The sequence below is a fragment of the Ruditapes philippinarum genome, unplaced genomic scaffold, assembly GCF_026571515.1.
Source record: "Ruditapes philippinarum isolate M1 unplaced genomic scaffold, ASM2657151v2 ctg4527_1_1_1_1, whole genome shotgun sequence".
NCBI lineage: Eukaryota > Metazoa > Mollusca > Bivalvia > Venerida > Veneridae > Ruditapes > Ruditapes philippinarum.
Window position 1 is genome coordinate 707 of NW_026866798.1, and position 24,836 is coordinate 25,542.

Sequence of the window (24,836 nt, forward strand, 5' to 3'; positions counted from 1 at the left end):
TGGTCCACTTAAAAAACCATCTATGAACAAGAAAAGTATACCCTTCCCACTCAAGAAACTACTAGGTATCTTATTACAATGAATGTATTCCTCTTATTACATGAAGTAAATATTAGGTATCTATCTATTATAGTAATTTCTGGCAAATACCGTTTCTGACACCGATAGGAGTAATTGTTACGGAAGTAAACTAACTATTATGGTCATGTTTTTTACACCAAATATAATTAATCAAGAAACAACATGTCCTTCGTCAGATTATGTTTGCATGTATATTTTGAACTAATTTCTGGCGTGCATTGAGCTTACCATTATAATGATACCTTTGGGCATTGGTTACGCGCTCTGTCAACGTTTGTGTGTTTATACATGCAAATTTGCAAATCATAAAGCAATAAATAACGTTAAATAGAACAAAATGTCGAATTAATTATTTATAACTCTGTGCGTATGATAATGGATTTGAATGAAACATTATGAATGCATACATTTATGAATAACCTCTCAATCCGCAGACTTGTAGTTTGCAGACTTAAAGTCGAACATATCCATTTAAATACCTGCATTGTCTATTTAGTGTTGTTCCATTGTTAAATAGAATGTAATGTGAATCGTATGACAACTGCCAAACAGTAACTACCCTTTCGAGACAACAAACTCGTCAAAATTATGGGTCAGTTGCCTCCCTTCCACCAACAAAAGGTTGATTTATAAGCCGATTATGTTGTAAAGCATGTAATAATCCCGCTACAGGTGAAAATTCGATTTTTAATTTTATTTGACCTAATAAATAATTCAACAGACCGGAGTCAAAGTCGATGCAGAAATCAAACAAGAGTTAAAGAGAAGAAGAAACTATTAGCACCTATTGAGTTGAAGATGAGCACATTTTGAATCACAATGCTTAACAATGGCTGTATAAATTTAAAATCAACATATTTATTAATCATTACCACGGAAAATAATTATTCGACATGAAAAAAAAGTTGTTTTGTAATCTTTGGCAAGAAAATATTTGACTCACCCCTGACTTTTAGACTATCAAACAATTCCAGGTCTACTCTTCCGGTAACGGGTTGACCAGGGTAGAACACTCCACTTTGATTGTCTAATATTATCTGGAACACTTCTTTACCCATCTTTAAATGTCAAAACTATTATAACATTAATACATTTATTACGTTAATATTCGCGATCATTTAACTGTATTAAATATATATTTTATTCCTTCGATATTTCATAATTGCTTACATTTCAAAATGCCCTGATCAAGTATACTGTATGTTCAAACCCTTAGATAGTATAGAAAATTATACAGATCGATTTTTATAATGCATTCATATTGTAGAATGTACATTTTAACCATTCCTCGCTAAATATAGATCAAAATCGATATCGGTCAAAACCATGACCGGATTATATATTTAATTTAACCCGAAATTTAGAACAAGATTTATGTAAATTTACATAGGCCCACCTTTCTGTGTAGTCTGTGAAGAACTCCAACAACTTTATTGAAAAGTTTTACTTACATTTATTGGATTTTTTGTGTGATCGGTTTAAGATATTTAAAAGAGTTATGAATACAAAATGAAATTAGACAATCATTTATTTAACACAAAAATTTAAAAATGCCATGTCATTACAAAGAGTATGTCCGTTCAGTAACTCTCATTTATTATCACAATATTGAACTGAATAAAAATGAATAAATGGGATATTAAATACCGTTTTATGTTAACGGAAGATCATTATTTGTTGGGTTATTTTGGTGTCTTTTTTATTGGTTGGTTTGTTTTTATTATTTGGACTGAAGGGGGGGGGGGGGGGGGGGGGGGCTGGGGTGAGGCGAGGAGGAGTGATTGGGGCATCTGTAGGGCAGTTATCATAATGTATTGTGCGATGATCGCGGTGAATGATAAATAATGTAGAAATTACTGACAAGTTTAATGACATAATCAATAATCATGATAATCAAGTATAAATAGTTAAAGATGAGGAGTTATGTATTAAAGATACAATATTCGACAATAATGGAATTACCAAAAGATTGGGTGAAGACAAATAACATTTCCTAGACGAATTATGTGATAAGTAATGATATAAAGGGATTTTCCCAATGGTTTTATTTGATCTTCATAATGAATAATTAAACGTTTTGATTAAATTATTTAATAAAATGATATTAAATGTACTAAGCTATATATAATGTCTCACTTGTCATTTGAGCCGTGTCACGACAAAACCAACATAGTGGGTTTGCGACCAGCATGGATCCAGACCAGCCTGCGCTTCCGCGCAGTCTGATCAGGATCCATGCTGTTCGCTATCAGTTTCTCTACATGTAATAGGGTTGGTAAGCGAACAGCATGGATACTGATCAGACTGCGCGGATGCGCAGGCTGGTCTGTTTCCATGCTGGTCGCAAACCCATTATGTTGGTTTTGTCGTGACGCGGCTCATTTATTGATTAGACAGGTTGCCATCGATGAACTTCAATCAGTTGGAAATAAAGAAGTTAATTATGCACAACATATTGTACATGCATGCTAAAGTCTACACAGGTTTCTGCATACTCACATTTAACGATACAATATCTCGACTTGAAAAGCATAAACATTAAAAATTTTGAAGTTTTTTTTTTGAAAGGGTGTAATTTTCACCGACACTTTGTAAAGATTAGGAGGAAGACCTTAAATGTAACTTCATTCACTGTTTAAGACAGCAGCTGGCACCTGAGTAGAACCGCTGACCGTCTGTAAGCTAGCTGGATAGCTTCTTCACATGAAATAATAATAATAATAATAAAGACTTTATTTAACGAGAGAACTCATTTGAACAAACAAATCAATCTTCCATGAGGCCCTCAACAAGGAACAATATAAATTTAACATAATCAAACTATTAAAATACATAAATGTAAAACATACAGGAGATTATCAATTTGTATACATCAATGCGTGATAAAACCTCAAGTATAAGGTTTTAAAATGGTTAACAGATGAAGCAGACTTAATATAATCAGGAAGGCCGTTCCAAATACAAGATCCAGAATAAACAAAAGACTTACGAAATTGTTCAGAATTTGGTCTAGGGGTATAAAGTTGAAAATCAGATGATGAACGCAAAATGCGAGTATGAACATCTGACGATAAAATGAAATTATTCAATAAATAGGAAGGCGCCTGATTATTCATTATTTTAAACATCATAATAGCTTTTTGAAAAACAACCCTCTGTGAAAAGGTCATCCAGCGGAGTTCAGAAAAAAGTTCAGAAAGAAGTCAAATTCCCTGATCCGATGTTAGAGATCTTAACCACTCTGTCGCGTTCGGAGGCCCTTTATTGCTAGCAAATTTAAAGTATGATTATTCTCAAAATGCTAGAATGTATACACTTGACTTCTTTGCGACAGATAATTTTCATGAGAAATTCATATATTTGCTATCAAATGAAAATATTGTAAAATATTCTTCCAAAGCCTGCTTTGATATATTATGTGTGCATGAGGCGCAATTTATTATATAATGGCTAATTTTTACTCTGTACATATGTAACATAGTCAAAATCCGAATAATAGTTAGTATGCGTTTGTTTTATATGTGTAATATAAGTTTTATTGCCACCACATATTTCAGCTTTTAACAATATCTTAATATTGTTTTTAAATGTTTTTTTTTTATTTATGATCATGTTCTTAGTCTCTCATAACTCTTTTAGAGTGGTTTTGTGCACATTTTTCTTTTATAACTTTGTTATATTTGTTAATGTATGTACAAAATGAGACTTAAATAAACACATTGACTTGACTTGACTTGCAGACAAATTCGTTAATTAATATCACTCATAATCTAGAAATATGCACAAAATCATCTAGAATTGTACACTTAAGATGTGCATTATTTACAAAATCAATTATAGTCGGTACAACAATAAACTAATGTGAACAATTATGTGTGTAATGTAATAATCAATATAAAACATGTACACAAGTGAACCGGACCATGCTTGTCTTAAATGTATGTAAAATTATGAAAGTGCCAAATTGAATTTCATGTGATACGAAATGTAAACTAATTCATTAAAAAAAACGCGTGATTTTTCTTTTTTTTCTATCATTATTTTACCGTTAAGGTGGAAAAAAGACTTGATGTGTTTGAACATTTTTATGTTCTTTTAGTATTTACCTCACATTTTACACCACGAGTGACCTTTGCCATAATAAATAGAAATATTAGATTTATTTTTTTCACAGAATTTTTCATACAACTGTCTTTAATAATTTTCTTATAATGGAATAATTGAATAAAAAAATACCAAAAACATACAAAAAAATAAATAAAAAAATAAACAAAAAAACAATAAAGATCGTTATTTCACACCATTTATGAATGATACAAAGAGTGTCCAACTAATCGACCTTCTCCGGTCTCCGGTCTCCGGTCTTCGACTGTCACCGGTCTCCAAAGACCGATATATGTCCAACAAATGTAAAAAAAGTTGATTGTAATAACAACACAGTGCTACGAACCTGTAGATAAGTTTGTTATGGCATAGGTTTAAAGCCACTATTTTCTAGAGTTTATCCGAGTACTAGTTTCAAACATAACATTATATATGCGACCCTATGGGGCTCTTGGGGTGTGCACTATTGTGTCCAAACAAGGTCTACACGGCGACGTTGTAAGGGCGTCATGGAAATGTTATAGTCGTTTTAAGAACTACCTAGATGTACTGCAAACGCGTGAAGTTCAAATCTTGAATTCGTAAAGTTGAAATCGTGAATTCATGAAGATGAGCCCGAGAATTCAAGAAGTTAAAATGTCACCACCGGTCTAACGTTAAAATGTCTGCATCTTTATTTGCATTGCAGTATGTTCTGTGTATGTCACTATGTAAAACGAGTACATTGTACATTTTAAATAGACTTTCTTATTTTGGTTTTCGTAAATAAAAATAGCCAACAATTACCAGAAAGACACGTTGAGATAAATTTCTATTAAATATTCGTTAAATGACTTATAAAAATGCCAACAGATACCACTATAAAGCCGTTTCCATATTCGTATATTATCCGTACCCTTAGAAATATTTAGATTGTTCACTTTAACTCAACAGCAGTAAAATGGTCACGTATATCAGAAAACTATCTTAGTTGTGTCAATTGTAATCTAAATGAAAACAAGTAAAATGGTTTCCTGCGGTGAACATTTTAATGATATAAAGATATTTAATTTAACTATTTTCAACATTATTTGGGGTGGGGGGATAAATAAACGTTTGTATCAGGAATAACTGCAGAAACGATCAATATAGAAGAAGCTAGGTCTTAGGAAACTGGTGACAGTTGAAGACCGGAGAAGGTCGAACATAAAACAATTATTTCTTTTTAAGAAAAAGATTGAATAGGCCTACCATTTTATGAATAATTCCGAGCAAAAAGATAAATAAAGTAGACACACAAGTTTACGCAGAAAATATCTCTATTTGTTATGGCAGATGCCACTACGAATATTTTAATTTTGTAGATTTTCAGTATAAACAATTTATTGTTTGTAAAATTTGAGATAGATATTAAAGAAACATTGATAATTTTCAAAAACATCATTCAAGTTTTTCCACCTTAAACGGTAACATAATTATAGAAAATTAGAAATATCACGTAATAGTTTTTTGTTCTTAATATGTGTAATTCGGACTAATTCCCTACAGGTAAATCCGTAATGTACCGGCAAACGGTATTTAGCTAGGTTTTCGAAAAGGTCAATTAACCAATCATGTTTACAGATCACATGCTCCTCCATGTACCGAAAACGGTCACGTGCTCCTCTATGCCTCAAAAGTTAAACGCGTACCAATACCCAGCGGTTTCCAGACCGCAGGGAATAACAGAAGGTATTCACTAGTCACTCTGATTATTTACTTATCATAGAGCCATAATTTTGTCCCATTATTAAATGCATTGCGTTTGTGTTTACATGTTTCACTTGGTAGATAACTATAATTTAGTGCAGAAACTAAAAAATTACAATACCTGTCTCTTTACAAGTGCAACCTTTTAAGACCTCTTATCTCCTTCCTGAAACACTCGCCATGTATATAAATGTATGGAAACCGGTGACAATTCGCATAGAAGCAATAGAACGTATAAATCGGCCTCATAGAAGTCGTTTAGATAGACCACAATGTGGTCTTAAGAAAACTCCATAAAAGCTCACACCTTTCTGACAGAAGACGCGCTAGGATCTCCAACACGGACGGGGAGTACTAATATAATTACTTGTAGACTATGTAAACGAGTATTTGGAATGCCACAACTTGTTTAACAAAGAACAACCTGGTTTAAATCACAGAATAGTACCACTGATTATATATTTTTAAAGATGGTAATTGATACTTTTGTAAATTTGTTATAAAAGATAAAAGTTAAACACAACAGAGCAAACATGACAGGTAATTTATTTGCTATGTCATAACCTTTAACAAGATTTCTGCAATAAAAGAACAATAAGAAATTTCACAGTCCTGAACTTTAAAACTAGGTTTACCTCGACTAAGCTTGTTTTGGAAAATGAGTCAACTTTTTACTACCCGCTGTGGTGAAGATCAGATTTTAGTTGTACGTCCATAAAACCGCACTCCATTATCTCTGTATCTGCTTAAAAGAGACAACTCCTCAGGCCATGTAGTATCAGGATTAGGAAGGAGTTACGTACATTGATTTCGTATTTCAAATTAAATTTTCTATTTTACTGTTTCTATGTCTTCTTTCATTATTCATGCATTCAAAGAGGTATTTCAAAATCCCGCAAGCTTGTGACCTCATGGTTTGTAAAGATACAGTTATTTATCAATTGTTTAATAAAATAGCATTGATCAATAAGGAATTGATCATTTGTAGCGTTCGTGTTGCAGCCATTTGAAACCCAAGCATTCACGTTCCACTTATTCCCATAATTCATTTATAAATTAGATGTATTCTTCTAAATGTATGAAGCAACGAATGACTTAGATTTTCATATTCATCTTTTTTCACTTATCGAACAATCTACAATTTTATTATTATTATGCTAGTATTATTTATGTTAGTTGTTATGTTAATCGAAGATTTTATTTCAAATATTTAAATTGTTCGGATATCTAATATTGACAATAATTTTCCATGAAACTTTACCGCATTATAAATATCTTTTCTGCAAAGCTTTTGCAAACATTAAACTCTTGTATTCTGGAGTACCCCCCCCCCCCCGGATGAGCGAGGCGAAGTTTTAGTTATTAAACTTCGCCACGTGCCCTGCTAATTAGCGTGTTTTTCGCTCCGCGCCCCGTCATTTTATTTCTTAAATCTCGCTCCACACCCCCGCTAGTAAGCGTTTCTTTCGCTCCACGCCCTGCAAAGTCGAAAATTAACAAGTTAAAATGGCGGGGGCGCGAAGGGAAAACACGCTAATAAGCGGGATGAGCGAGGCGAAGTTTTAGTTATTAAAGTACGTCGCGGCCCTCGCTAATTAGCCTGTTTTCGCTCCGCGCCCCCGTCATTTTATTTCTTAAATCTCGCTCCACACCCCCGCTAGTAAGCGTTTCTTTCGCTCCACGCCCTGCAAAGTCGAAAATTAACAAGTTAAAATGGCGGGGACGCGAAGGGAAAACACGCTAATAAGCGGGATGAGCGAGGCGAAGTTTTAGTTATTAAAGTACGTCGCGGCCCTCGCTAATTAGCCTGTTTTCGCTCCGCGCCCCCGTCATTTTATTTCTTAAATCGCTCAACTTCCAACTTTTCGACATTTTGCGTGGCGGGGTCGCGGGGCGAAAACACGACTGGCACAAATCAGCCACCATAGTAGCCATAAATTTGCATAGGGTGTGAAAATTGGCTACACTAAAAAGTCGGATTCTTATTAAACAACAGGGGTAGAGCAAAAACATTCTGTAGAATGGATTAGGCAATAATAATAATCTCCGTAAGGAGTTATGTTATAGATGAATACCCGAACTTAATGCGAGGTTTAAACTACATTTAATGTCATAGATTTTGCACTCGTAATCAATAATCTATTCAGTAATTCTAAAACGTACACATACATAAAAAAGGAACACATGTGGTTTTACGAATTTTTTTTTTCGATATTGAGTTAACATAATTACGTTTTTTAATATGTCACAAAATTTAAATGGATATATTTAGTAAACTGAGTTTTATTTTGTATTTAAACTCAAAGCCAGTGTGACAAAGCTTGATTGAACACGATTCCTTGTTCATTAATTAACCAATAAAAAGGTAAGGATTATTTTACTTAGACACCTTGATGTTATTAAAGATATAAATGTAGAATGCGATTAAAATTTAAGCTTTTTAAAATTGATTTGCAAAAATAAATATGACAGTAAAGTACAGGTTCAGTCAAGATTAGCTCTAAGGTCTTAACAGATCTGCAAATTACTGCGAGTTAACCTCACAATCTTAAAGATAAACTTCATCTATGCTACTTCATCACATTATTAATTTCAAATTAAATCTAATAATTTCATGCTTAAAAGAAGCACTTATTTATCCACAATGACTGTATGTATATGTACTAAATACGCGTATTTACATGATTTATTGGTGAATATTTTTACACACAATTTATAAATGGATATCTTGTTTCTGGTTATTATATCTATACTATTTTACTCCACATTTACTTGTTATAAGTAAAATGTATGGGTTTGTTTTTATACTGTCATGCATGCAGTTTGATAGAAATGAAAAAAATCAAAGCACAGAAGGCACTAAATTTGTTTGGTCTCAGAATGTCAGAAAGGTGAAGGTTGTGAGATTATAAACCAATTTGTTTGTAAAGTGTCATCAAATTCTTTTTCCAGTGTTATAACTATAGTAAATTGGCTATAAGACTAATTGCAACACTGATATTCAATTCAATGTTTTTAGCTTAATCAATTACAAAAAATACACAAAAAAACAACAACAAAAAACATGAGTTACATGAATTGGGATTTGAACTCCGGATCTCGCTTCTAAAGCGAGCGTGTAAACCCCTTGACCACGGGGATTTATAAGATAACAGCCTGAAGACCATATTATTCTTAATTAGGGTTTGTAACCATTATTAATTTCGATATATTTTGTTCACGGTAAACCTGTTGTTTAACACTGAAGTAAATAATCATGGAGTTGAATATAAGCATGTATATCTATAAGAATAACACAATATTAGAAATCCAAACCAATCGGGAACTATTTGTTCGTTACGAAAATTAATGCGCCTGTCATTTGACAATCTTTTCGCAGTGCTCTACCCTTAATTTTTCGACGTTAATGTACATATGAAGGGAAGTAACCGCTTCGAGGAGTTTGGACTACTTTCGGCATTTGCAAATAAGAACATCAGGGTCTGAAATTTCGCTACCATTATTTGTTTGGTCTGACGACCCAAACAAAAAAAAACACAGACATACATGACTGTATTTTAGCCTGGCGGGTAGTTACCTAATGTAACCTTTACACTATGTTCCCTGTGGCCACGACAAATCCTTTTGGGCCCTGCAACACCGCACTTTGGGGTCCAACGCACTTTGGTGTCATACCCCAAAGTGCGTTACATTTCCCATCACACTTTGGGATCCAATGCACTTTGGGGTTAAAATCGAAAAACTAACCCCAAAGGGCGTTAATATGCTACATATCGACGCACTTTGGGTTCCAGAGTTCTGAAGGTGTCAACAGAGTTCTGCTTAAATACCGAGTACTGACTTATTTTCGATCTGCGACATTGAAATATTTGAGGTGGAGTTCAAGATGGCGGTCGATACTTTGTTTGATGCTTAAGTGATAAAAGTTTCATTAATTTTACCACTTGAAATATCTAAAAATTGTGTCCAGAAAACAAAATACTCTAGCACATAAATTGTGAATGTTTTCCTAAAATTAAAAGTTGCTGCGAAAAATATCCTGTGTCAGTCATTTACTTGATAACTGTTGGTGCCATATTGAGCGCGATTTTAAATATGATGGGGATGAAATAAAATGCGGTTAATATCTTTTTTCCCCAAAGAACTATAAATATACTCTATTGCAATGTTTCGGTGAAATATAAAGTTTCTCGATCGGACTGTAAATAGTGATTTTTACAAATACATGTATATTAATAATCTTATCAACAAAATTAAGTTTTGTTTGTAAGCTCCGTAACAACCGTTCGCCAGAGTCTTTTTTTAATGGGAAATCTTACATAATTATTTAGAAAGGGCAAACATGAAATTTATAATGTTTGAATAATGGTATCTGAGAAATGTAAGATGCTTGTTACCTGGATAAAGTAGCGATAATGTGAAATAATTTGTCATATAAGTAGCAAAAAGTAAACAATGTAGTAATTGACTTCCGCACAAAATGAGTAACCAATGAGTAACTCTTTAGATACTATAAAAGTACACCAAAATTAGCTTTTAAGAAATTGAAATAAAAGCGTAATGGGCCTTTAAAACGTTATTTGTATAATATCGGGGGTCGGAACACCACCATCCCCTCTAGATCCTGCAGTCAGAACTTTACATTATTATGAAGTCCCACGCTTTTTAGCTTATCTAAATGTGATTTTTAAGAAACTTGACTAGGTGTAGATGCAGGCAGTACTCAAAAATATCTTAAACTAATGTGTGACTTCTTAAACAGTTTAAGATATTTTTGAGTACTGCCTGCATCTACACCTAGTCAAGTTTCTTAAAAATCACATTTAGATAAGCTAAATAAATGGCCCTTTCAACATATTATCAGGCATATTGTTTTATTGAAATCTCTTATTGAGATTTCCAAGGATTTATACCTCTCTCTGTTCCTGTCTCTGCTAAGACTATCATATTTGTATAAAAATGTAAATAAAAAACCCGGGAAAATGATGCAATTAGCTAAAAAAACAATGGGGTTAGTGAAAGGTGTACACTCTTTTTGAATAAATGGAAAATAAGAGAAAAAAATACCTTGAGCTCATTAATTGATACAAATTCTTTATTTGATGAAAGTTCTTCACTAACTGATAAAGATCATTTAAATCCCTATTGATTCTACAATAATTCAGTGCACATGTTTTGCGTCTTTTTAATACTTTGAAGTTTGTTTACCTTTGACTATGACTACAATATATTATTTAAACATCATAAAAATTCATTTTTATTGATTTAATTTTTATGACCCCAAAGTGCAGTCGTTTGTCTGAAGTAAAAAAATGCATATGTACCTGTTTAACGCACTTTGGGGTCAAAATTGGACCCCAAAGTGCGTTGGACCCCAAAGTGCGTTGGACCCCAAAGTGCGGTGTTTGAGGGCCAATGTAAAGAGAATAGAATTAAAAATCTTGCTTTTTTACGCAACGGAATGAACTTTAATAGGTCTAATTCATCTTTTCACACTGATTTATGTATGATAATGCATGAAAAATGTAAAAATCAGCGAAAAAACGATATTTGTCTATTTTGTGATCATGATTTCTGCAAGCGTCTAGAGGTACTGCTCCAATCCTGTATTGAGCTAAATCCATTCTTAGTACCTGCAGTTCTTTTTTCAGTTTTATTACGTTGTTTACCGTGTTGTTACTGCTATTATGGAAAGCGTGTTTGTACGATAGCCATATTTCATAACATTTCAATCACGATGCAGTACGGTTTGTGATACTTTGCATCCAGGCGCGTAACGGTATGAAGCGTTCACTGTTATAGTGGTCTTTGAAAGGTGTAAGACCTTAACCTGTTCCTCCAATAACGTTGAAGATGGTATTTTTAATGAAACCTTAAAATCGAGGACCCATGCATCAATGCTCAACACCTGACATAAAATACTTATCAGACCTGAATGAAGACAGATCCCATCAGAACGCATCGTACCTGGGAGCAACATACATGTATCCCTTTTAGAACGAGGCTCGAATCTCAGTTGCACCTTAAAAGACCTGCTTCTTTGTTCAAACGGCTCGTCAGTTATAAACCATGGTGAAACTTTGCAAAACTTGATATAACTTGGATACATAGAGACATAAGTGGTCAAAATCCTACAGGGAAATAAGTTCATAACGAGGCTACCGTGACTGCCGGAAACATAGTGTAAACGTAGCATTACGGGTATACATACATGTACTATTAGCAGAGGAAACAATAAAAAAATCTCTTTCTTAGATTGATAACGTTTTACTGAGGTAAATTAGGTTTGGCAGTATTTTGTCCATGGCTGTTTAAGAATATTAAATATTCCAAATAAATAATATATTATATGACTAAAGCCCATATGGCTGATTTAACTCCGGACAGTAACATAAATTGCTCCGGATATCGGAAGGTTAATATATTTATTCAGATATAATCAATTAAAATTATATTTTGAAAAAGAGACACCGTGCTGAGAAATGCCTGCAAGATATGATAAACTCTGGATATCAGAAGCTTATAAATTATGTTTTATAGATATATAATAACATAAATAAATTTAACTTAAAGTTACATTTTGAAAAAAGAGATACTGCCATTAGTTTTTATATCAGAAAAAAGGATAAATATTTATCAAGCATATCACAATCGAATTTGCCATACAATGCCCAGGACATTTCAAACCAGAACAATTACTCTAACAGATTCGGTCGTATATTCGTCTTAGGAATACTGCCCGCCTTCGTAAAACCCTTTTTTTCTTTTTTTTAAATTGAAGAGGGACCGTATAATCCATTGGTATGCACGGAGGAAACCTCCTCAGACTATTCCACGGAATATAGAACAACGGACCGTGCTCAGATATGCCAATAAACGCATAAAATACAAACAACTCAATAAAGAGAAACGTTCTTCTTAAGCAAAATATTCTTTAAAGAAAACGTACAATGTAGCGTAATATTTAATGTAAGTTTGCTTAAAACCATGTATAACAATGTAATAATAATAACCACCATTATATAAATGCTATAAAACTTATGCAGATCTCGTAAAAACAATTCAATCATAAATGCGATAAAGGGATAGAAAACATATTAATCAATTCATCATCTATAAGGTTTGTATGTATGATTACATGGAATAATTAAAGTCTTTAGGCACGTGTCTCTAAAGTGTAATTACTAACGCAATATGAAATCCAGCCATGACGTTTCGTTTGAACACTATTGATAGCATCCATCTTAAATAAAGCTGAAATTTGAAATAAAAAAAGCACAACAAAAGCAGAAGCAAAATAAGTTAAAACTAAACTTTGTGATGGAAATAAACACAAAACAAAATATAAAAAACAAAAGCTTTTCTGTAAAGGGAGATGACTAGTATAAAATACGATCATAATGACATACCAGGGTTGTCTCCCTTCTAATAAACTGCAATTAACGAAATACGAGATTTCGTATAATGCTTATTATATAATGTTGAAGTTATGCGTATTAAACTATGGTACATATAAACGTATGACAAATGCAGACCTGACAGTGTAAATATCTTATTTTATAGGCATTAACGGCTATTGAAACCTAAAAAACATACATGGCTCTGCAAGATTTGTCTCAAATTATATTAGACAATCCTACTGGTGTTTTTTACCCTGGTCAACTTATTACAGGGAAGTTTGAACTTGTTCTAAAAGAGGAAAAAACTATTACAGGTGAGTCTTAACTACGATAATAAGTTAAGTCACCCTTTAAAGCTGACCATGCATGTAAAACATTTTTAATTACACGGTAAGACGATTTAAAGCTGTATGCCTCCAAATAAGAAAAGTAAAGATATTTGCAATTCAAGTAACAATTGACATGTTACTGATATTGTTGTAATTAATATCATATTTCTAGCGTGTGACTAACGCATTAAGGGCTTACTCTGCATATTTGTCATTCATTTGGTAATTTACGTGGACTTAAAGTTTTGTTTGCAATGTGTTAATTACTTTCTTCCTTCACTTGAAAAAAACTTAATTTTTGATATATTTTTTAAAATTTATATAAAATATAAACATGAATCTGGAGGCACGCTGCTTTAACCTGATTAAGATATTTTATTCAATCAAGCATTTACCTTTAATATAATTAGCTAATATTACTAATATCTAGAACTCAAGTGGAAAACTATCTACGGTGATATTTGTTTTGGCTAACAGACTGTATATCGTCATATTGAAAATATGTTAATATTTCCATGATGACAGACTTTTGGAAAAGTGCACGAAGGAAAATGCTTAAAACCGCACCGTTTTAAATCGGATTTTTCGTGAATGTCTTTTATACTGACTGTATTTCTTCAAATGAGGGGCATGTACATTAACACACAAATCATTTTAACACTTTCTACAACACGTTTATTCCAAACGATTCAATCGCTGGGCAATTTTGAACAATTTACAAGGATTAAGCGGCTGAATTTTTTTTGGAAGAGATTGTGGAAAATCGGCAAGACTTTGTGAACAGAGCAGAAAAGAACTAGTAGAAAATTTATTTAGATATTTCACAAAGTTGGTAACAGTCGTGAGAATAACTTTTAGGGATTTATGCAATTTATTAAAAGAAAATCTTTTTCGATATTAAAAAAAGACAAATTTCAGAAAAAGGGCAATTGTAGTGTAGTTTTCATATGGATTCTCCTACGGGCAGAAAACTTACCAAACTTGTAATAAATAAATTAAATTCAGATTATACACGAAAACTTTCTGCTGAAACTCGTTCATAACGCACAACCCGCGGTATTAACGTTAATGTTCAAAGGTTATGTAAATTGTACATTCTTATTTCAGCTATCAACTTCATTTCCAAGGGCCAAGCAAAATGTCATTGGACAGAGGGAGGGGGACAAAATACCCGATATTACTACGGAAATGAAAAATACTTCCATTTTAAACAGTGTCTGTTTGGAAAACGTGAGTGCAATTTCATGTTTTTTTTAAAGTTTCTTTTTATAGATTTATCTGTACAAGTCGCTAAACCAAGCTACTTAAACTAGTGCATAATAAATCAAAAAGTTCTTTAATAATATGTGATTGGGTGGGGGAGGGGTCTGAAGTAGTGGTGACATTGTTAATGTTAAAAGGAGACTGATTTTCCACGTTCATTTTCTTAGAATAAATCCCGCCTGCATAGCAATATTTGAGCAATGGTTGGCAAGTTATTTAAATCCTTATACTTGAGTTTTGTATGTATATAACGTATATTGTTAGCAGGTTACAAAACAGGAGACAAACAAAATAAAACGGATGGTAAGTTTTATATATCTTTTTTTTCTATATTTCTATGCCAGACTACTGTTATAGGTTAATTTGTGAACTTACGAGGCCTATAAAGACATAATCGCATACATGCATATTTAATTTAAACATTTACATCATATGTCATTTTATTGTTTTGTCAATATGTGATGATGTGGATATATTGCCAACCTAATTTTCGAATATGTTTATTTTCTATGTTAAAACTACTCCTCGTATGCGCGACACTCAAAACATTTAATGGGAATATCATATATCAGCTTTTGATCCCTCTTATCTGTATGATTTCGTTAAAACTGCATGCCTCCAGATGAGTCAAGACATTTCAAGAAAGTCAAATTTGAGAAAAAAAATGTATTAAGATTTTAAGCAAAGTGAAAAAAGGTTCAAGATTCAAGTAATAACTAACATGTTATGTGCGATTAAAGAATGATTATACAGTATCTAATTCTTATGCGTGACTAACGCAGTGAGGGCTGTCTTTGCATATTTTGATCTCTTTTAGATCATTTACGTAGATTTTAAGTGCAGTTTTAATGTGAAATTTATTTTCCTTGTTCACTTCAAAAATTTACTTTTAAATACATTTTCAAATTTTCGTGAAAATAAGCATAAATCTTTAGACATGAAGATGTTGAGTGGTGTACATGTATATTATAAAGAAACAGATAAATTCTCACCTGTCTCATCAAAGACAGAATAATCCCTATGCATTAATTGATACCTGTACATGTTTAAAAATGTGTTGTTTTTAACTTGCAGAACAATCAGGTGAGAGCAGTGTAAAATTCAAGCCAGGGAAGTATGAATACCCATTTAAAGTCCAGCTTCCTATAAATATACCGGCGTCATTCGAGGCAGTCATTGGTCATGTGAGATATTCCTTAAAGGCACACATCGACATCCCATGGGCACGGGATAAATACTGTAAAAAGCTTATAACAATTGTCGTGCCACTTGATTTAAATACAATTCCCAATGTTACGGTAAGTTACTTCACAACCACTGTGATACCATGCCGAAAAATTGTATATACATTTTCGTATATTCGAATACTTATTAGTTCTGTATAATACAGTCCTTTCATATGGTTCTGATTAACTTTTGTGTATTTTTATAATATATGTGTTTCACTTCGAACAATATTGTGAACATTTGGTTCTATGTATATATTAGTGTTTTATATTAGTGTTTATCCAAGCTGTTCTACAGAAAATAGAAACTTCGACGGCTGCGATAGCGACAAGAGTGAAACTGTACGAATGTGAAATTGTACTGTCATCCAATGAAAATGCTGTGTTTCTTAAAAATTCTGTTAGAAGAGCAAAAGACGATACTCTAGATATCAATTTCAATTCATAGTGACTGTCGCTATCTATTTTTATTGTAGCATTTTCATTGGATGACAAATAAAGCTGGACACTAAATACGTTTCAAATCTTGTTGTAGATAATTATGTTTCTCTTATCTGTTTATAGGTTTTAGTGTGCATCGCACCATCGTGACATTGTTTGCATCGTGAAATCGCGATGTCACAATGTACAATGGTGAAAACGCGATGTAATATCGCGTTTTAATCATCATGCCATCGCGATTTCATCATCGCACAACGTTATATTTCCGATCCTTAAAGATCGTTCAGCACGGCATTATTGTTGTGCTTGTGGTAATTTAGTTCTTTCTATTTGGCTTTTTTCTTGTTGGGTGGTTCCAGTATTCCTCACTTGAATACTGTTGAATCACCCTTAGGATATGTTGCCTGCTTTTCAAATTTGTCTTTTGACGTCATATCTGTGATATGCAGGCTTCATAACCTCAGATCCCCTGTCAAAATACCATTTTATTTAGTTCCGCCCATTGTTTTCTCGTTTCGGGCACACGCATTTTTTTACTTGGGGACCATATGCCGCTTTTCATGGAATGGCACCTAGTGTCACATTGAAGGTTCCATGATAACCGCCATATGAACACATCTGCGAATGTTTCAAAATTCAAAATTGTACCAGTTCATTTTAAATGTTGAATTCTGTTTAATTAAGCCGGTGCTAGGGGGCGTGGACGGTAGTTTGCACTTTACAGTACCGTCCATCAAACCGAGCCTGCAACATTTTCAATTATGTTGTGTTGGACTTTCTTTAGGGATTCTTGCTTTTTTCTATTTTACCATCGTACCATATCACTTCATCGCGCCATCATATTTAAACTGCAGGGTATAGATCCGTCAATCCTAGTAGTGTAGTATCTCGGGTTATAAACAAGGTTTTTCGAGGTCAAGTCTGCCTCTATGCACAATCAAAGTATGTTTGATATAATTGACGAATATGGAATTGTTGTTTTTGTGTCATTGGCGAGGTCATCAGACCTCTCAACAGTGTTGAGGATGATTACTGGCGGCATCCATTTTTGCTTATCAAATTGAAGTTAATGAATCTCATTTACAGCCTCAAATCATGATAACCAGCCTACAAACATTGTTATGCGCATTTTCGACATTAATGGTGAATGGTAGGAAATTTTCGTAACAGTTTTCTCAGCAACTACTTATCACAGCCTCATGGTATTTGGCATACAGCATTGATACATGGTCCCATACTGTGGGATTCTATTTCAGGTCTGTCGCTCATCCACTTTTTGTTTACCGACCTAGTTAAATTTTCGACATTTATGGTAAATGGTAGAAAATTTTCGTAACAGTTTTGCCAGCAACTACTTTTCACAGCCTCTTGATATTTGGCACGTGGTTCCATACAGTGGGATTCATACAGTTTCACCTTATACAGTTGCACAATCGTCCAGTTGCACATTCGTACAGTTGCACATTCGTACAGTTGAACATTCATACAGTTGCACATTCGTACAGTTGCACATTCGTCCAGTTGTCCATTCGTACAGTTGCACTTTCATACAGTTGCACATTCGTACAGTTGCACATTCGTACAGTTGCACATTCATACAGTTGCACATTGTCCAGTTGCACATTTGTACAGTTGCACATTGTCCAGTTGCACATTCGTCCAGTTGCACATTCGTCCAGTTGCACATTCGTCCAGTTGCACATTCGTACAGTTGCACATTCGTACAGTTGCACATTCGTACAGTTGCACATTCGTACAGTTGCACATTCGTACAGTTGCACATTCGTACAGTTGCACATTCGTCCAGTTGCACATTCGCACAGTTGCACATTCGCACAGTTGCACATTCGCACAGTTTCACATTCGCACAGTTTCACATTCGCACAGTTGCACATTCGCACAGTTGCACATTCGCACAGTTGCACATTCGTACAGTTGCACATTCGTACAGTTGCACATTCGTCCAGTTGCACATTCGTACAGTTGCACATTCGTATAGTTGCACTTCGTACAGTTGCACATTCGTCCAGTTGCACATTCGTACTTTTGCACATTCATACAGTTGCACATTCGCACAGTTGCACATTCGCACAGTTTCACATTCGCACAGTTTCACATTCGCACAGTTGCACATTCGCACAGTTTCACATTCGCACAGTTTCACATTCGCACAGTTGCACATTCGCACAGTTGCACATTCGTACAGTTGCACATTCGTACAGTTGCACATTCGTACAGTTGAACATTCATACAGTTGCACATTCGTCCAGTTTCACATTTGTACCGTTGCACATTCGCACAGTTGCACATTCGTACAGTTGCACATTCGTCCAGTTGCACATTCGTCCAGTTGCACATTCGTACAGTTGCACATTCGTCCAGTTGCACATTCGTCCAGTTGCACATTCGTACAGTTGCACATTCGTACAGTTGCACATTCGTCCAGTTGCACATTCGTACAGTTGCACATTCGTCCAGTTGCACATTCGTACAGTTGCACATTCGTACAGTTGCACATTCATACAGTTGCACATTCGCACAGTTGCACATTCGTACAGTTGCACATTCATACAGTTGCACATTCGTCCAGTTTCACATTCGTACAGTTGCACATTCGTCCAGTTGCACTTTCGTACAGTTGCACATTCGTCCAGTTGCACATTCGTCCAGTTGCACATTCGTCCAGTTGCACATTCGTCCAGTTGCACATTCGTACAGTTGCACATTCGTCCAGTTGCACTTTCGTCCAGTTGCACTTTCGTCCAGTTTCACATTTGTACCGTTTCACCAGGCTTCATGCTGAGCTGTACAAATATTTTTCACAAACTTAATATGTTATGGTTTAAACTACTATTAGGAAGGAGCAACAAACACTGGAGAGAAGAGATTATGTTGTCTTTGCTGTGAATCTGACCCGATTTCCGGCATGATCGCGATTGACAGGAAAGGATATGTCCCGGGAGAAATGATAATAGTTCGAGGAGAGATCAACAACCAAAGTAACAGAGAAATGACTTGTACAAAAGTATGCTTACAAATGGTATGTCTATAGATATACGTGTATACCGATATTTTATAATAAAGAACAAATTTTTTCAATTATGGCGATTTTAAGGGGCTCCGTTTTTGCTTTTCAAATATTTATCTAGGTCATTTTCTGTTTATCTTTTATTTCTTTCTCATTAATTCTTAAATGAAATGGTGTATTACATATAAACATAAGCACAATATAAAATCCCATATTGATAATTTTGACTGTGCATCCGTTTGACGTTATGGAATTATCTATTTTTATGCCAGCATCAGTCTGCAATTCGTTGGCATATACCGATTCATCTTATGTGTATGTATGTATGCGATGCGTGCGTGTGTGTGCGTGTGTGTGTGTGTGTGTGTGTGTGTGTGTACGTGCGTGTACGTGCATGTGTGGTACATAGATTATATAGTGAACTTAGAAAATCTTTTTAAAAAGTCCAATTTCAACATGCCAGGATTGTTTCTTGTGCAAAGGTATTCCGAAATTGTCCAAAGAATTTGATTCCATGCAGAAATTGTATTGCCATGGCAACCGAAAGGAATAATATAAAAGAATTTAAAGAAATCTACTTCTCTTGAACCAAAAGACCTAGTGCAAAGATAGTTTGCAAAAGCCATTGTCTTGTAGACCTCTACCAAGATTGATCAGATTATAGCCTTTTGGTCACAATTGGTCCCGTCCAAAGGGGTAATTGTGTTTTCCTTATACACATGTATATAATTACTTGAAGAAATCTTTTTCTTTAATCGTCTCAAATCTGATTTTGTTTCAGGAGGTTACATACCATGCAACTATGAAGTCCAAGCCTTTTAAACAAACCATAGGAGAACTGAAACATGGGAAACTTAATGGTGGAGAGACGGAAATCTTTAACAATGAAAGACTGCACATTCCACCTGTCCCGAATTCCTATCTCCATGATTGTAAAATTATTGACATCAAATACTTGGTAGAGGTAATTCTGTCCGAGAACATCCGGGCATTTGTATTTAAGAATCGCTCAAAATGAAATAAACATATTCATTATTTTCGTACTAAATGCAAACAAATGAGTTTATTGTATTTTTGCACGAGTGTATATATAATATACATTTGAACAAATATATCTTATTTTATGACAAACAAACACAATATCACATTGTAATAATTGTTATTATAATTGATTTAACATAAACTAATGGTGTTTAATAGTTAAATAATATAAATCTATATTCATAAATTTTATCAACAGTGAACTTATATTGTTTCTATAATCTTATGACTGATTCTCGAATGAGTTGTAATATAGAATGTCTATGTTATGTAACACACATGAATATTGTACGTTAACAGAATAAAATGTTGTGTAGTAGATATATAGCTTTATACACAAGAAATAATGAAAATATAATATGTACAGATTATAGCAGATCCTTCCGGCCTAGGATTTGATCTCGAGGTTCCCGTAGAGATTGTTATAGGGAGTGTACCACTAACCTCAGTTGCAGAACAGCATGGTCTTTCACTTTCGACACAAGAACCAATGTCTGTCTCGCTCCCCCAACCAGGCAATAACATTCACGGCTTATACTCTGACTTATCAATGCCAACAAATATACGTAAGTGCATATGAGCCTCGTCACGACAAAACCAACATAATGGGTTTGCGACCAGCATGGGTCCAGACCAGCCTGCGCATCCGCGCAGTGTGATCAGGATCCATGCTGTTTGCTATCAGTTTCTCTACATGTAATAGAGTATGTAAGCGAACAACATGGATCCATGCTGGTCGCAAACCCATTATGTTGGTTTTGTCGTGACGCGGCTCATATTGTTTTACAAGCATAATGCATTTAAGAAAGATATTTTTGGAATGTGGTAGCCCCACTATTGCATAAGTTAATGAATCATTTTAGAAGTGTCATTAAACTAAAACAATATACATGTACCATGTATATTCTCTAATTGCTGTCACGACGAAGGTAATATTATTTACATACATACATGTACACAAGTAATTCACAATACATAATAACAACAACCAACTTTAAGTTTATTAACATTTATACATGCAGTGTCATGAACTAAAATTTTATATGTGCATTCTTTTTTGCTGTAACAACAAAAGGTAGATTAAGCAGTAATATAATAACACACATAGAAGCAAAATAGACACTTTATAAATGAATAATCGTATAGCCATAACAGTTTGATACATCCTCAGAACGAATGTCCGTAGGAATAAAAGTCATTTGAATATGGAAATCACTGTAAACTGAATCGTCTGAATATTATGTAGTCTTTTTGAAAATATTTTTACGAGATTTCTATATTTAAATATGGGTTTGAATCAATAGCTCGTGTGTTTCAGATCACTTGTCACTAGAAACAAATTGTAAAAAAATGGTCGAGTAATGAAAACCGTTGTAATGCTTAAAAAGAAAAGATTTTCAATTAAAATTCGGAGCATATCTATATTTCTTTATTGTCGTTTGCAAATATTTCTATTTTAGGTGCTTAAAAATCATGGTTTAAGTTTACGAGTATGTACCTCAATGGAGATCCTTATTGCTCGATTTCGTTGAGTATAAAAGTATTTAGACAAAGTTGTGAATCATTTAGAAAATAGCAATACTTGTATCAACATATATGAGCCGCGTCACGACAAAACCAACATAATGGGTTTGCGACCAGCATGGATCCAGACCAGCCTGCGCATCCGCGCAGTCTGATCAGGATCCATGCTGTTCGCTATTGGTTTCTCTACTTGTTATAGAGTTTGTAAGCGAACAGCATGGATCCTGATCAGACTGCGCGGATGCGCAGGCTGGTCTGGATCCATGCTGGTCGCAAACCCATTATGTTGGTTTTGTCGTGACGCGGCTCATGTTATCACTTTCAGCAACTGCTACCATGACTGAGAGTGCAACAGGACGAGTAAAAATTAAAGAAGGGAAAGACAGCAAGGACACCGTGGAATATGCTCCAGTCTACACCTATTATAACTGGAATACACACGACACGGACACATTGTTCTCCGTACAAAAAGAAAAATGACAGAACATCTTTCAATATATAGTGATATTCATTTTTAACAAGCTTGGTGAATTTATTAATTTTATTAATTAGACGTTTGTCATGTTAATTTCAGTCTAGACATTGAATATATCCGTGCATGTATATCCCAAAACGTAGTACATCTTTAGAAGCAATAGTCAAATTGTATTATTACTAGACCTAAATAATATACATGTAATATGAAATAAGTACAGTTCTGAATTCTGTTGGACGAGAACACATGCAGTTGTCATACAGAAAATCGACGAGGCACCAGCCGAGTCTGAAATAGATTTGCAACTGTGTCCGATAAAATCAGTGTTGTTCTCAACAATACTTTATTTTGCACCATAATTTTTGACACGACATATTGTTTCAAGTACAATAAGTAACTGATTGTTCGAATCTCAAAAATAAAAACTACGCTAGATGGAGTATTTTATAAAAATGAAAACGAGGCAATATGCAATAATTAGTATCGACTTGAGTTTGGAAATGAAAACAATCCAATAATGTTTTTTATAAGAGCATCACGTGAAGCAAACACTGAAAATTCATCTGTTATACTTTATGAGGTGTGAAAAAATACTTTATTCGTGCATTTAATAAAGATTGAATATGATGAAATTTATACATTTGATAATCGTAAAGAATACTTTAACAAGGCTGATATCATATGCATCGTATGTTTGAACGATACGAGAGGAAACATTCTGAATACTTAGTTACACCCTGGCTTCAGTAAAAGCCGTTGTAGAACGTTATATCTTCGATTCGCCCGCCGTATCGTCTTTTTATATATGAATGGAAACAATTTTAAGATATAATAGAATTCCATGATGAAATGTGCCGTAGTTAATGTACATACGATGGTATACTTTTGTACGGAGCCCCTAAGGTGACATTTTCCACACTTTTTTCCCCGTAACTTAATTCGTTTTTGTGAAATAATAATTCGAAATTACGAAATAATAATTCGTAATTACGAAATATTTATTCGTAATTACGAATTATTATTTCGAAAATCGAATTAAATGCCGGTAAAAAAGTGTCGGAAACCTTAGGGGCTCCGTACTTTTGCTATGTTTTGATGTCTTTTAGTGTAAGTACGTACATAGAAGATTAGTTGTTAAAATTATGGAACTGAACATAATTGATTTTCACTCGGTAAAGAGATGACTAATTTCATGTATAGAAAAGTGACAGAAGTTGAAAAAATATTTGTTGCTCAATTTTGTATATTATTACAAATGCATTATTATCACATTTTGCTTTATTTATTTATTTTTCTCACGTTTTTTAGCTCATTTTGTTATTAAAACTAAAAGAAGTATCACTATTTTGTTCGTATTTTTTATTTATGATGAAACAAATAATACTCATCTGTTTATAAAATTTATTACTATATATTTTCTGAAGTCATGGCACTAATAAGTAGAGTCGTTTATTATCTACGAATTAAGAATCGATCTGTATATACGAGTAGATGCTTGAATGTGCAAACATTGATATCCAACCCACGTTATCGTATACAATGTACATACATGTATACATGTATTTAGTTGTAAAAATGAGCTCTCCAAAAAATACGAACCTTAAAGAAACTTGTGGAAGTTTTGTAACAAAGCCTGATATGATTTATAAGGATAACCTCAACATTCAAATTTTCAAGATCAGTTATTTATTAATCGGTCATCCATATTTATGAACAGAAAAGCCTGAATAGAAATAATTGTGAAAAATGGGAAAAGGCTTCAAAATATCAGACTTTATCATAAATTTATTTATTTATATATCATAGTTTGGGGACCTTTCTGTTGAAAATGTGTCAGAGTTAAATCATATACATAAACATGCACAATGAGTTAACTGGATTGCACGTATCAGTTACCCGCACTCCAGAGCATGCCCATTGATTGGCTCATATTTGCTGGTGTTTACTTATTGTGACGGCAGAGAAAGGGAAAGCGACCGAAATGTCATATTCAGATGCTCGTTCATTGGTTCCTTTTTTCTGGGGTTTCATGTTGTGGCAGCAGGGAACGTGTTTTATGTTTGACTATGATACAAAAGATAAAAGAACATCAAAACACTCGACAATCTGATTAATACTTGGGGGCTAAGCCCCTCATACAAACCAGATACCCTCATGTTTCGATGCTCTTTCTATTACTAAATTTAAAATAAATGA

At 33.9% G+C, this 24,836-nt stretch overlaps 1 protein-coding gene across 1 annotated transcript; it reads left to right on the forward strand.

The window, feature by feature from the left end:
- The first annotated feature begins 8,102 nt into the window (after window positions 1-8,102).
- On the forward strand, window positions 8,103-23,981 carry LOC132733756 (arrestin domain-containing protein 3-like). Its single transcript, XM_060720436.1, has 8 exons — window positions 8,103-8,278; window positions 13,477-13,627; window positions 14,750-14,872; window positions 15,980-16,203; window positions 19,430-19,612; window positions 20,382-20,564; window positions 21,009-21,207; window positions 22,491-23,981. The coding sequence occupies exons 2-8, from the start codon at window positions 13,510-13,512 to the stop codon at window positions 22,643-22,645; spliced, it is 1,185 nt and encodes a 394-aa protein (XP_060576419.1). The 5' UTR covers window positions 8,103-8,278; window positions 13,477-13,509; the 3' UTR covers window positions 22,646-23,981.
- Window positions 23,982-24,836: the final 855 nt, after the last annotated feature.